The sequence below is a fragment of the Polypterus senegalus genome, chromosome 1 (assembly GCF_016835505.1).
Source record: "Polypterus senegalus isolate Bchr_013 chromosome 1, ASM1683550v1, whole genome shotgun sequence".
Lineage (NCBI taxonomy): Eukaryota > Metazoa > Chordata > Cladistia > Polypteriformes > Polypteridae > Polypterus > Polypterus senegalus.
In genome coordinates, this window is record NC_053154.1 from 285125117 (window position 1) to 285140114 (window position 14998).

The 14998-nt window shown below is 38.0% G+C and overlaps 1 protein-coding gene across 8 annotated transcripts in view; it reads right to left on the minus strand.

Moving 5' to 3' along the window:
- Positions 1-5108: 5108 nt before the first annotated feature.
- The window catches only part of LOC120543152 (dynamin binding protein), a 211627-nt gene continuing 201737 nt past the window's right edge, over positions 5109-14998 (minus strand). For all 8 annotated transcript variants that reach the window (XM_039776063.1, XM_039776056.1, XM_039776047.1 and 5 more), the window contains 2 exons: positions 8850-9412; positions 5109-6627 (listed from right to left, as the gene is read on the minus strand). In XM_039776063.1, coding sequence (XP_039631997.1) covers positions 6442-6627; positions 8850-9412 — 749 coding nt within the window. In that variant the 3' untranslated portion in view covers positions 5109-6441. The remainder of the gene's footprint in view (positions 6628-8849; positions 9413-14998) is intronic.

Sequence of the window (14998 nt, forward strand, 5' to 3'; positions counted from 1 at the left end):
TACTTGACCGCATTCATCTTTCCCTTGATTGCAACCAGTCTTCCTGTCCCTGCAGCTGAAAAACACCCCCACAGCATGATGCTGCCACCGCCATGCTTCACTGTGGGGACTGTATTGGACAAGTGATGAGCAGTGCCTGGTTGTCTCCACACATACCGCTTAGAATTAAGGCCAAAAAGATCTATCTTGGTCTCATCAGACCAGAGAATCTTATTTCTCACCATCTCAGAGTCCTTCAGGTGTCTTTTAGCAAACTCCATGCGGACTGTCATGTGTATTGCCTCTCCTCAGTGTGTGGCTGTCCACCAACGTTTACCATCCAACCTGACAGAACTGTAGAGGATCTGCAAGGAGGAATGGCAGAGGATCCCCAGATCCAGGTGTGAAAAACTTGTTGCATCTTTCCCAAGAAGACTCATGGCTGTATTAGCTCAAAAGGGTGCTTCTACTAAATACTGAGCAAAGGGTCTGAATACTTAGGACCATGCGATATTTCAGTTTTTCTTTTTTAATAAATCTGCAACAATTTCAAAAATTCTTTTTTTTGTCTGTCAATATGGGGTGCTGTGTGTACAGTACATTAATGAGGGACACAATTAATTTAAATGATTTTAGCAAATGGCTGCAATATAAAAAAGAGTGAAAAATTGATGGGGGTCTGAATAATTTCCGTACCCACTGTATGTGTACCCACACCATATGAACACAGGAGATCGTGGATAGAAAATCTTAACCTCACCTCCATTCCTGTGTCACCTTGTGCTCTTCCCAGGCCTCATTCACAAAACCTTGCTTTGGTTCCATACTAAAGCTTTGTTTCTGCTAGAAAGGCAAAAAAACAGGTTTTGCACAAAAAAAGCAGAATTATGAATCCATATGCAGGCCTTTTTCCACACAAAGCTCATTTAGAAATCTAAAATCAACTTAGAACTATGCTATCTAATGCCCTGGGAGTTCTATGAACCTTCCCATGCTTGTAAAGCATAACGTGAATGCTCCAGGGGTTCATGGAACGCAGAGCTCAGCGTACCTCTGTGACATTTCCCTGACAGTAACCCGACCTGCTCTGTCTATTCAAGTAACATGCTGGCTGCTACTGCTGTACAGCTGCTATCCATGAGCATCTGTGTTTCAATACGGTGATATTTCTTTAGCAGTTTAGTGTTGTGCCGTGTTAGCCATAGATTGATACAGGAGAAAGTAGGGTGAAATGACACCTTTTATTGGCTAACTAAATAGATTACAAATGCAAGTTTTTGAGGCAGCTAAGGTCCCTTCATCAGGCAACGTGTAACCCTTGTAACACTTTGCCTGATGAAAGGGCCTTAGCTGCCTCAAAAACTTGCATTTGTAATCTATTTAGTTAGCCAATAAAAGATGTCATTTGACCCTGATGATATTTCTTCTGATTCACATAATGTGTGCTCATCCACACCTGATCTTGATGTGTGTGCAGATTTACATGAATGAAACTTGTATTAATATTAACTCACATGGAGTTGTGGGGAAATGTATGATTCTGTAGATTACCTTATGTGATGCAAGTGTACTCAAAGCTGGAGAAAAGGTAGGTTGTGGCAGAACACAAATCATTGCTATTGGAAAGCTGCCTTTTCCCTGTGGCCAAAAGGCCGTGATATGCAATCACTATATTGCAGAACGTAAGCATAACGTTACCAACACTTTCATTGTGGCCAACGGCCCATGGCTTCTCCGCATAGAGTTATTGATCAATAAATCACAAGACCATTATAATGTTATGAATATTATTGTATCTCTGTCAGATCAATATCTTTTGTTCTGCAGCACTTCTGAAAAATTCTGACTTTCCCAGGTTGTTAGGACAGCTAATGAGCTCTCCTAGGTCCTAATGTGTTAGGAGTAGTCCTCAAAATCAGGAAAACTGAGAAGAGTGGGACCAAATTTGCATCACTCTTGAGACCATTTCTCTACTCTGAGACACTTGATAAATGTGGGCACCGTTTTCACTTTGACATTAAAGAGTCTCTTTCTGTTGATCAGTGTCAAAAAAGTAAAATTCAATCCACTGTGACTCAATGTTACAGGAGTGTGTTTTCACGGTACTCTGTACACATGATAGTATTACGATAACTACAGTTAGCTTTCTGTGATATCCTTCATGACATGCACCTTAAACTGCCCTGATCTAAGTGACATCATGTTTGTCTGTGGTTTCCTATGGACTGGCATCTTGGACATGTCCTGCCTTGATGCTTTGGCATCCTGTGACCCAGTAATAGAATAAGGAGAGGTTCATGAAACGGAAGCTGTTACTGCTAACTACTATGAGCCAAATCAGTTATTTTCTAAACCTGCTTATTCCACTGCAGGATTTTGGAGGGTCAAGTGATCATTCTACATTTGATTAGATTAGATAAATATATTGATCCCATGAAGTTATTCAGATGCATACAGCAGTAGAAACATAAAAAACAGGAATACAGTCTCAAAGGACAGATAATGCAGCCAGTCAATTAATCAATAAATCAACAGATAAATAAATAAATGTATACAAGGGGGTACCCAAAAATAACAAAAATCTGTACCTGGTGCGCAAACTAGACTTAGTTGTGAATTTTGCCGCTAGGTGTAGCATACTTATAGTTTTCTGAGGCAGTCTGCCAAGTGCCGCTGCTCTGTATTGTTCGTATGACATTCTGTGTTAGTTTTTCTTGGTGCATATTAAACGTGTTCTGCAATTTTTCTGATAGGTGATCATAAGGAACAGCAAGTCTGCATTAAATTTTGTTTTATCTTAGGGAAAACAGCTGCTGAAACTGTTGTCATATTTGAAACTGCTTTTAAAAAGGAAACCAAGTAAAACACAGGTCTACAAGTAGTTTTTGCATTTCAAACGAGGGGAAATGTCACTTGAAGATCAACCAAGATTTGGCCGACCTTCCACAATTAGGAATGACGAAAATCATGAAAAAGTTTGCAATGCAATTTACAGAGATAGCTGTTGGACTATCAAAGACATTTCTGAATTGACTTGTAGTCTTGGAGTTCTTGCCACCTTCCCTAATTGCCGGATCTTGTTCCATGTGACTTTTTCTTGTCCCCGCATATGAAAAAAGAACTCTAAGGAAATTGTTTTTATACCATGGAGGAAGTTTAAAAAAAAAAAATGCTGCAGGTATTGGACAACATTCCTCTTCTGGAATTCCAAAAATGTTTCCACCAGTGGGAAAACCGCTGGGACAAGTGCACTCATTCACATGGTGAGAGTACTTTGAAGGACACTCAAATTTCAGTAAGTCAAAATTATTAAAACAATTTTTTTTTCCAATTCCAGGTAATTTTAGGTACCGTACTGTGCTATATCAGAAGGAAGCAGTGAATTGTCTGATAGCAGTGGGAAGAAAAGACCCCCAGAGGTGTTTCTTAGCACACCATGGTGGAATGAGCCTATAGCTAAAAGTGTTCCAAGAGGGCACCACCTGGAGGGGATGGAGGGAATTTTTCATGGTGGCATCCAATTTTGCCACCATCCTCCTTTCCACAATGCCCGGCTGATGGAGCGGTCTTCCCTTATAAGTCTGTTCAGGTATTGTGCATCTTTATAAAATCAAGTTGTTTCCCCAGGAGACGCAGCGTAGAACTCCACACTGGCTACTATGGACTGGTAGAACATCTCCAGCAACTCACATAAAAAGACCCCGAGTCTCCTTAGCAAGTAGAGTCTTCTCTGGCCCTTCTTGTACAGTGCCACTATGTCATCAGACCAGTCCAGTTTGTTATGTATGTGAACCCCACCGGGTACTTGTAGCTCTGTACCACCTCCATAACATCCATCCGAATGGTGACTCATCTTTTTGGCATGCCAGCAGCTCATTTGTTTTGCTGATTTTGAGTTGCAGGTTGTTTTCTCTGCACCGCAAGACAAAGTTCCCCACAACCTTCCTGTACTCTGACTCGTCTCCATTATTAATGCGGCTTAGAATGGAGGAGTCATCGGAAAATTTCTGTACGTGCCAAGTGCTGGTATTGTCCTGTAAGTCTGTTGTGTAGAGGGTTAAGTAGAAGGGAGACAGGGCAGTTCCCTGAGGTGTTCCAGAATTAAACACCACCATTTCTGACACACAGTCCTTCAGCCTTAAAAACTGATGTCTGTTGGTCAGGTAGTCCACGATCCAGGAGATCGTGGGAGCATCAAGAGGCAAATCAAAGTACATTATACTGATAGCGGAGTTGGCTTTCTCCAAGTGGGAGTAGGCTCTGTGGAACATGTAGATGAGAGTATCTTCCATACCAAACTACAGAGGATCCACATCTTCTGAAACCAGGGATTGTAGCTGTATTAGGATGAGCCTCTCAAAGGTCCTCATGATATATGGAGTAAGAGCAAATGGTCCAAAATCCTTGGGATTACTGGAATGCTCGTTCTTTGGTACTGGTACAGCTGGGGAACTTTCTGTAAATTCAGGTAAGTGACATGTTTTCAACATTTAGCCTTCTGGCAGCATTAGATGCAAAGCCTGGCTCACGTTAGTCTAATTTAACATCAGCGGTTAACCTAAAACCCAACGCTTCATGCCAGAACTAACAGTACCAACAGTAACACCATGAAGGCTACTTGAAGAGGTGAGACATAAAGATGTTTAGTGGCTTCTGAGGTTTTTTTGTTTCCCTCAAATTACTTTATAGTTTATTTGCAGCACAGAAGCTGATAGTGATACTGAAAAATGGTTTGCAAACTTGAGGCAACAGAGACAGCCTGAAAATAAGATTAATAAAAGGTCAGCATAAGGAGCACATACTATATAGTACAGCTATGACAAGAACCCACACAAGTCAGCTCCCATCAAATAGCAAAGGTCACCCGAGCCATGTGAACAATATGCACTTGGAGCTTTATTTCAAATCCAAAATAAAATTTATTTACACATTTACAACAGTGTATTTAATATAAAACATTTACTCTTCGATAGTTGTTCAGTAGTCTGCCAGAAAAATAAAACAATACACCCAGGCTCATGCAGAGATTTGGACAACTGGAAAGAAATTGTGAAAGTAACAACATATGACTAGATGCTCCCCAAGATAGATAAGAAGGGTCTAAATAAAAAACATTCTGTAATATAGCTTTCAGACCTGTACACCTGACACGTGTACCTGCCGGAGATGTGTAAACACATTATCTTAATCAAGCACACTGTCTTTCGAGAAGTTTAGCACCTCTAGATGAAGATGGCTGGAGATATTTCAAATAAAAGAAAGAGGAAGGCCGGGGACTGGAATGCACAGCGTGCAAAGTACAGTGCAAGTCCTAATAACACTGACAGGCTATGGCCAAACTGCTCTATGCTCTGGTAAAATGTATTCGAAACTTATACATCACGTCAGCTTAGGCCACCTAACTGGACAGCTTACATCGTGCTTTGCTATTCTTTTCTCACTCATTTTAATGAAAACACAACATCTTTTTTTTAATTTTGTGCAAACAAATCAGTTTTATTTTATTGCGTATCTGCATTTCAGGTCACCACCTGAAATGTAGATCTTATCTTCCATATACTTACTTAAAAAGAAACTTTCAAAAAATAAGTAAATTACCTGTGCATTTCATAGTAGGAATAATAACTCTAATTTCATGACCCCGACAGATGAACCTGTTGCTTTCTGTAGCAAACCTGTTTCCTGATTGTGTGTTTCTGGATGTTCTGAAGTTTCACCTGCTCCTATTGTACTCCCTTTGCAATCTCAGCCCTTACATGAGATGGTCAACCATGTAACCCTGCCTTGTGGTCAACTCTGATTAAAAACAAGAAACAGCAAAGAATTACAGTAATATAAAGAGATCATTGCAAATACACCACAAATCCAGAGTGCTCTTTTTTTTTTTGATCGATGAGGTTTCCCTTTTTTTTTTTGGAATTTCTCATAGAAAAACACTGTTAATCAAACGAGTTTCTTAATGTGCAACATTGTCCATCAGTATATCCCCAAATTCCACGTCAGTGAATAACAAGTGCTTGGATTGCCACCTTTTATTAATTCTAAGAAAAAAAAGACAACTTTCAGTCACAGTGTCCTGTATTCAAAAGCTTTGAACACTGCGTCAATGGGAGGAAAATCAGATACTTTCCAAAATGAATATTTGTAACTTTTCACTGATTTTTTTAAGTTTAAAAAGGCTGAGGAACAGTTAGAAGGAGCCTAAAAATGTTTTTTTATTTCCAATGAACGCAGTTTTGGAAGTGTTCCATTATTGATAATAAAATGTAGGTAGCACTTATGAACGTGGGGAAATATAAAGACATCAATACATTTTTATGTACAAGCTTAGCAGCATGACAGGTCGATGGAAGCATTTTTACTTTTATTAAACACAATCTCGCCGACTCCCCTGCTGAATAAGGCACCCGTTATCGAGATGCATGCGTGTAACGTGTTCCTCGGCTCTTCATGTAGTACGCCTCAGGTGTACTCCGTCTTCCTAATGTAGTTTGAAGGCACATAGCCCCTCCTGCCTTCCACTTCTCCAAGCCACCATTCCTTGTTACCATTCATGTCATGGAATTCCAGGATTTTTACTCGTTGATGAGCAGATATTGTCAACTCATTAGCACAGCGGGCATTGAAAGAATACAATGCGTAATAAATCTGTAAGATATCACAAAAATTAATTAGGCACCATTTTACAAAATTGTCTCAGATACAACATTATAAACATAAAAACAATATATAATTATTTAAAGCTGCTATATAGGAACTTTCAATGTAGACTTTTGGCAATACTCATTTTTTATAATGATAAGATGCAGATAGGTACTTTTTGTTTAATGAGGGTTACAGATTAAATTGTTTATACAGAGTGCAATTAGGTAAACATGCTTGTAAAACTGAACTAAAGTCTACATTACTCAGATATCACTGTGTATTAGGAAAAGAAATATGGTAACTGCTCTAAAATGTTTTGTCTTGCATTAGCGGTTAAACTAGCTTGACTACTTTATGCTGCACTGAAGGTTAAGACAAGGTAATTGTTAAAGAATGTTGATTTCATACACATTAGAACATGCTTCGCTATTTACAAGTTTCTGTTGCAGTATTTATTCAGACTATTATTCTAAAAGTATGCCCTTCTAAGTATTTCAAGTGTGGAAAAGTTTCTCTCTTTAGACCTCCAACTAAGAATAAGTTTAAAACATGAAACTATAAAATCATCCACCATTTATTATGCGATCCGGAATTAAGACTGGCTTTAAAATTTGCTGTGCATGAGACTACAGGTGTTACTTCGGTTTTACTGGCACTAGGCAGACCTATTAAGGAACCATTAGATACTCACATGCTCCTTCCCCAGCTAGAACAGCACATAATGTTTTGCAGTTACAGGACCAGCTGTCTACGGAGGCAAGGAGAAGGATGGGCATGTCCAAGACCAAAGACGCCAAATACTGTGGTAACATGTCATAAATGTGTATTGTTTGTGAACAGATTTGGTTTGGTGAAGGCTCACCACCTCTGTAAAGCCAAAGACAAATTTATGGCCAAGCTGGCACCCAGATGGGTAGGACTAGGGATGGCAGACAAAAAGGTGGGGTCAAATACATTTAGAGTATAGTGGGGGTGAATGTGTTAACAGGAAATGTGATGTCATTAATGTGGTTAATCTGAAGCCTTTCTTTGGTGGCTAAGGTGGGGTGGTATGTAACAGTGCCACATTTATGTATCGGTATTGACATTTACTTTCCTTTATAATACTGTTGCAAGAATGGAAAGTGAAACAGTAAAGAAAGTGACAGTCCACTTTTCCAAATGTCTCTAAGAGGCCTCTGCAGTTGCACCTGTATTTACAGAAAAAAACAGTAGAAGAACAAGAAGTACATGTGATGGGTGGTTTTTAAGTGAATGAAAGAGGATAACAGAGTTGTAAACTTGTAGATCCAAGCCAATAGGAATATTGGCACATTATCTGACTTTTCCTACGGCAGGAATGCTTTCATTTGAGAGAAGACAATGATCAATTTAAAGTTCCGTATATAACCCAGGGCAGAAACAACCTGGTAAGTCATAATGTGTGTGATATTTAGGAGTTAAGCTCCAGATGATGTAAAGGATTTTAAATATCAGCTGGTACTGAGACTGAAACGTCTAGGTGGTGGCATCAACGGATTCCTGATCGACTATTGTTAATACAAGGGATGTTCAAAAAGTTTCTGCACTTTTTTTAACTCTATTAAGAATTTCAAAAACAAATTACATCAATTTTCTACATAGCCACCCTCCTTTATGATGTAATTTTCCCAGCGTTGTACAAACTTTTTAATGCCCAATTACTACTATCACCGTTTCCAACGAAAATATAAAAGTGCACAAATGTTACGAATGTCCCTCGTATCTTTGTTTTCTTTTGATGTTATTATTTATATATGATTGTCTAATATACTATATGCTCCAACTTTAGATCACATCTGTTTAATGTTGTAGCGTGGTTTATGGGAGACGCAAAACAAAAAAGTGATATAACAAAGAATAGCAGGTTATCTGAAAGTTGATTTTGGAGAATTAAGCCCCCATAAATAGTAGCAGTAGAGATATTACATTTATAGTCCTGTACCATTACAACATATCATCTCAATCTCAAAACAAGTTGGGCAAAAACAGTCATAAATGCTGCTGTGCTACATCACAAATTTCATCAATTCTGAGACTGTTGTACAAGTAGTTACATATTCTGGAGCTTCTACCATTGCATGACGGTCATAAGTTAACTTATGGACAGAAGCAGAGTAATCCTCAATTGATTCAGATTCCTGGAATAGATATTATACACAGTAAATCAGGAATGGTTCTAGCTAAGGTTATTTTACTTATATTACCTGGTTCCCATCTGACTGGGGCATCTCTTCAAGAATGCTGTCTGCTGGCACAGAGGCTGATCTCCGATATGTAAGCCCACAGTCTCCATTTCTTTTCATCACAGAGCCAAAAGTCATACCAGTCTCGCTGAAGTCATCCATCTCCGTGCTCCTTTGTGCAAGATCACTATGGATATTCCTCTGTGAGCAACCATAGTCTGTTTCAGAGGCTGAGTCGGACAGGTCCTGGTGATTAGAGAATGTGTGTTGTGCTGCTGTGGTGTCTGTATTAGGGGCTCGCTTAGAATAATATCCTTCTCTGGAGGAACATGAAAGGGAGGAGTTGGAATCCCGTAGTGCACCAGAATCTTGAGAAGATTTCTGAGATGGCAGTGTGGAAAATGCCACTGACACGCCATCTGCATTGAAAGTTAATGTGTTGTTACTATTCTGACGGGAGAAGACTGGTGAGGAACCTCCATATCCGGATTCATTGGAAGAATGGCTGCCTATGGAGACATCTGACTGGCTTCTTCGAGGATTGTAAGGCTTTAGGAAGGAGCTGTACACAAAGCCTTTTGTGACTGAAAGGAAAAGAATGTGATTAATAAGGTTGATACCATACCAACAAATTAACAGTAAGTAATTACTTCTGCATACTTAAAAAAATGCAACTTTCTTTGACAAGCCAGTGTATCCACTATGTTCACTTTTAAAGCAAAGAAGCAATATCATTTTTTTTCTGGCAATCTGATAACTGTTTAATTATTATTATTTTAGATTTTACTTTTCCTATATATCATATGCACATAAAGGGAATTATTGTGACAGGCTAAAAAGACAAAGAGTTTACACTGCATTTACAAATGATTTGACTGTTTTCAGGGTGTTGTATGTTAGTGTCTGTGATTCTGTACATCAGGATACGAGACAGAGATCATAATTCAGAAGTGAATCACTTCATTGGAGTAAATTTTGGCACTTTCATTTGCATTGTATGAATGCTAGAAGGATATTTCCTTTTAGAAAAATCTCTCCAGTAGATGTTGATCCACAAAAGATAATAACATATACTGGTGGCATGTTTTTAGCAACAGTATTGTGAGGAAGTTACATTTTCAATGGGTTTACACATTTAGACCCCATTGCACATGATATGGCCACGTTCACAAAGACCTTGTGTGTTCGGATATATCGAGATCCATGTCTCTGGACAGAATAACAATAATGAATCATCAGATTTAATAGTTTTCCAATTCTTACACATTTGTGCCATAACTGCAGCACAACTAGGAAAGTAGGAGATTCATTTTTTTTAATAATATATGATTATTCCATTTAATTCCAAATAATTTAATATTAGCCTGTAACATACCTATGATAAAATATTAGTCTGCAATATTTTATTGTTAAAAAAAATAAAAATCTTAATTTATGTAGTTAAAGTGACATGATGAACGAATCAGTATTTTAATTAATAAAATTCACAGCAATGCATATTTATTTAACACACAGCTTATTTTGTCACGTCCTGTTCATTAGTGGATAACCATGCCTTAGTGTGAGCATTTTAAAGGATAAGTTTGGTATTTTTAAAGACCAAGTTATTTCTTCACAAACATGGTATATATATATGCATTGCAAAATTATTTTCCAAAGTTAAGAATTTTCTATAAATAAAAAAAATACCTTACTCTCACTGGCACTGTACAATAGAGGCTAATGGGGCATGGGACACAACAAGAAAATGTCATGTAATTTTCTAACCTGCTAAATCCAGACTATAGACTTGGAAGTGTCTGAGCCTATTCCAGCTAACATAAGGTGCAAGGCAGGAACAAACTCTGGACAGGGCGTAAGTCTATCACAGTGTGAACACATACACAATAAGGGCCAATTTGGTGTTGCCAATTCACCTAACCTGCATGTCTTTGGACAATAGAAGAAATCCAGAGCACCCAGAGGACACCTACACGGACACAGAAAGAACATGCAAATTCCATGCACGAAGGACCTGGGATGCAAACCCTGATCTCCCTACTGCAAGGCAGCAGTGCTGCCCCCCAATGGAAAATAAAAGCCTAACAAGTTACTGATGAAGTGGCTAAAGTTTTGATGTAAAGAAACATGCCTTCTGTGTTTCCGATGCATGTTTGTGACAACTAAAGGAATCTGGAAATAATAATTTTATCACATAATTCTAGTACTATTTTCCTTGCGGTAAGAATATGTTTTCTATTTGCTTGTGAGACATTGAATATAAATACAGAAGTAAATCAAAAGAAAGCTAACTACATGGCACAAAAAGTTTACTGTGATTTGCTCTTTTAAAAGAAAATCATGGCCTGAGGATACAGGGTTATTGCGGAAGAAAACAAATCCTGAGATGGCATGCAAACTGGTCTTCTTTAAAATGGCTGAATCGCATAATATTGGGGTTGTTCAAAAAAAAAATTCAATACTCGACAGCTGTCTTGGGTTGAAAAATGGACATGTTTGGTAAGTTTCCAAGGTTTTTATTCATGCCCCATAGCCTCCAATGTAAAGCATAATGGCGGACAAGATATTTTTTTAAATTTATGGAAAGTGCTAAACTTTAGAACACAATTTGTGTTGCATGTCTTGAAAATGATCAAACATACCCTTTAAATATACTTTACTTTTATTTAATTATTTATTAATGCTTTAGAACAGATGATTGTTCCATGCTATGTATGAACCTGAACTCCTTAAACACTTATCCTTAATGTGCCTCCTGTGGGGAAAAAAAGGAACTGTTTTTCAAAAACACATTGTGAACCTGTCATGAATTGTTCTTGTTGTATCACTTTCACTGACAAAACTGACTATTTTAAATGTAATCATATTATTTTTTTTAAAAGGTACAATGACATTTCCACAACTATTAGCACAAAGGAAAAAACCTGTGACACTTGGTTACTGTACCAGATCCTTAAACACTACATGGCCGTCACTCACATTATGTTATGATCTTTAACTAAAGAAACCTCCCTCTAGAAACTATGGCAACTATGACAACAATGTGCAATGTGAAATTAATGACTGAGAGATTTCTGAGTAGGTAGATTAAACATTATTTTAGATGTTTTGAATGTGACCGTTTTTAATGCAGAACACACAACTAAAATGTGAGAAATCTGAAATATATTTTATTCTAAAGACAAAGGACAAAAATGCTGAGCAAAATTAACACTGCAGAGAAAAGCCAAACAATGAGAATCAATACAATCAGCATTTTTTTCTGATTGCCAAAAGTGGTTATATGGGTTTTTCCAATGACAACACTGCTAGCAAATAGACTCAGAAATATCAAAAAACATAAATGACAGCTGCGTCATTCAGAAAGAGGATGCCAGAAAGTCCTTACATTACAGCAATCCAAATCAAGTGAGATTTTTTCAGTCAATTCACTAACCTGGGCTTTTTGTTTCATTGCAAACATTTTAAGGAAGTTATAATAACCTAATGTGCAGCCTCAAAGATATCCATGAGCTGGATGACTCTATAAACTAAACTTTATAAATAGTCACAATGCATATAGAAGATGGAAGTAAAAACTTGCAAACTATTGCCCCTACTAGTAGCTTTAACTTGAGTAATTAAAAAGGAGTTACAATTAGACTATGATTTACAGTTTATCATGTATCAGGTTGTCTGACGTTGCAAGGTGCATTGATCCGGCACATCTCAGGTAACTGTTTTTTACACTACACATTAGTTACAGAACAGAAAGAGAGATGCACTGGTGGTATGAAAGTGACTTAAGTAGGATATAGTCTGGAACTTCTTTCCCATCTTCCTCTGCCAAAAGACAGCATGGGAGCCCACCTGTTGCAGGGGTAAGGACATTGCAATCCTGGGATTTCAAGCCAGCAGCCTAGTTCCAGAAGAGGAGTATTTTGTTTAGGAGGAGAACAGGAGTAGGGGCCACAAAATGGAAGCATTGTCTGGTTTGTTTTGGTCACATAAATTAACCTTGGCTCTTTTGCCTCAGGGGTGTCAAACTGTATTTGTATGATATGTGACCAAAGCAGAAAAAGCTCAAATTGTTTTCACAACATCAGATATGTCAATGTGATTATCAGGTATCATCTCTGTTGTTTTTCTTTCTTTTTTTAATCTATTTATTTTCAAAAAAACTCAATCAAGGTGAGCATACTGTAAATGAAGCCTATCCAGGTACTATCAGGGACAAAGCCAAAACCAACCCCGGCTGGAGTATGTATTTGTACTTTAAAGTGATGCAAAAACAAAAAATCTCTAAAAGGAAATGTATGCATTTTTTTTTAATTTAAACAAAAGGAAAGTGCACAGAATGGATTTTAACATTAAACAGTAAATACCTTCTCCAACCGTAATCAGTAGAGATCTATGAAACATAATTCATAGATACATTTTCAAACCTGCTTAATTCAACTCAGGAAACCACTCTGGAGAGGATGCAAGTCCATCACTGTTTCCACCCAGTCATGCACACATCCACACTAAGACAGGACCAATTTAGAGTCACCAAGTGACCTAACCCATGTGTCCAGAGAGGGGTGGTGGAAGACAAACCAGGGGTACCCACAGAAAAGCCACAGAGAACATGCAAACTTCACATGGGCTTGGGTTTTGTACCCAGGATATTAGTAATAGTAGTAATTACTACTGTATGCTTCTGTCCCATCTTGGGTGTGAAACAGCCATTTAAAAACAAAGTTGCAATTTCTTTTTACAGTTATGCTCAAACACTGTAGCACCCTCTAGTGTCTAATTAGATTTGTTTTGGTACATCCTTCATTTGAATATAAATATTGCAGAACAGCTTTCATTATTATCATTTAAGTTTAGTATTTGTATTGGTTCATAAGGTAAATATATCCACCCTCACTGATATTTTAAAAAATAACAAGCTCTCCAAAATATTTTTTTCATTAATTACTTTCTCGCCTCAAAAGTAGCCAGCACTAGACAGATTAGCAGCAAAATTCATTACTATTCCTTCTCAAAACTGTTGTCACCTAAGGTTTTACTTCAAAAAGCTCCAGTGCAGTAATGTATGAAAGTGACAACACTGATTCGGTTGATGACAAATGTCAGAACACATGCACTGGTAGTTATAATATAAGTGGACATGCAGCTTGAAGAACAGAAGAAAAAAAAAGGACTTTGCTGGGAGTGATGAGTTCTGGATGTATATTGAGTGCCGTGGATGAATATATAGTACGCCAGGGCAGCAGTACAAGATAGTATGAGCCTAGGGGGAAATCTACAATGTTCCCAAAGACACTAGACGGCAGGTGAGCAAGGAGATACCCAGGATGCCTAACTCTCTGTACAGAGTGTGCAGGCCACAGAGAGTTCACAGGAGGAAAGAATACCACCTGGCTGATCAAGGGCAACACAAGGTCCCAGGCTGGTAGAAGCAGGGGGTGCGTCGCACTTTTAAAAGTAGCCTGGAAGGAAGCCAGTCATATCCTGTTAAAGTAGTAAACTTAGGCTGTCTTGAGTATTACTTTATGCATACTGTAGGCCTTCGGGGTCAATAATTCCAGTTGATTTACAGGTGTCTAGTCGCGTAACAGATTCTGTGTTACACAACCAGTACTTCAAGAGTTTGGCCTTAAAGTTCTCTTCTTGAGGAAATATATTTTAAGTCCAGTTAGAATGGGAATTCTCTTAATGCAAAAACTAAACTGACAATATAACATCAAGAAATAATAGGTTAGTGCAAAAAAAGATATGGAAGGCCATATCACCTTATGGTGAAGAAGAAGGTTCAGTTTAATAACATATGAGAAAATGCAAGCTAATTGACCAGGGTGGGAATATCAAATCCAGTTTTTAAAAAACAGAAAAGGATACTTCTAATGTACTCTGAACATTTCAATGACAAAACTCTGCACCTCAGTGTCAGAAAAACATAGACTTTAAGAAATTTTGTGACGACCGTACCCTCACTGACATTAAAAGGGCTGTCATTGAAAGAGTATGTAGATTTAAATTCTCAAAGGAACCACATCACCTAGGATCTCACATAGTCCCTTAATATTTTCACATGGTCCCTTACCATCAAGCCCTTGTTAATCATGTCTTACTTTTTGTGAAGGGTTAATCCATTCCCCTGGATTCTACCTAATGCTTACAGATGAACTGAAAACAGCATA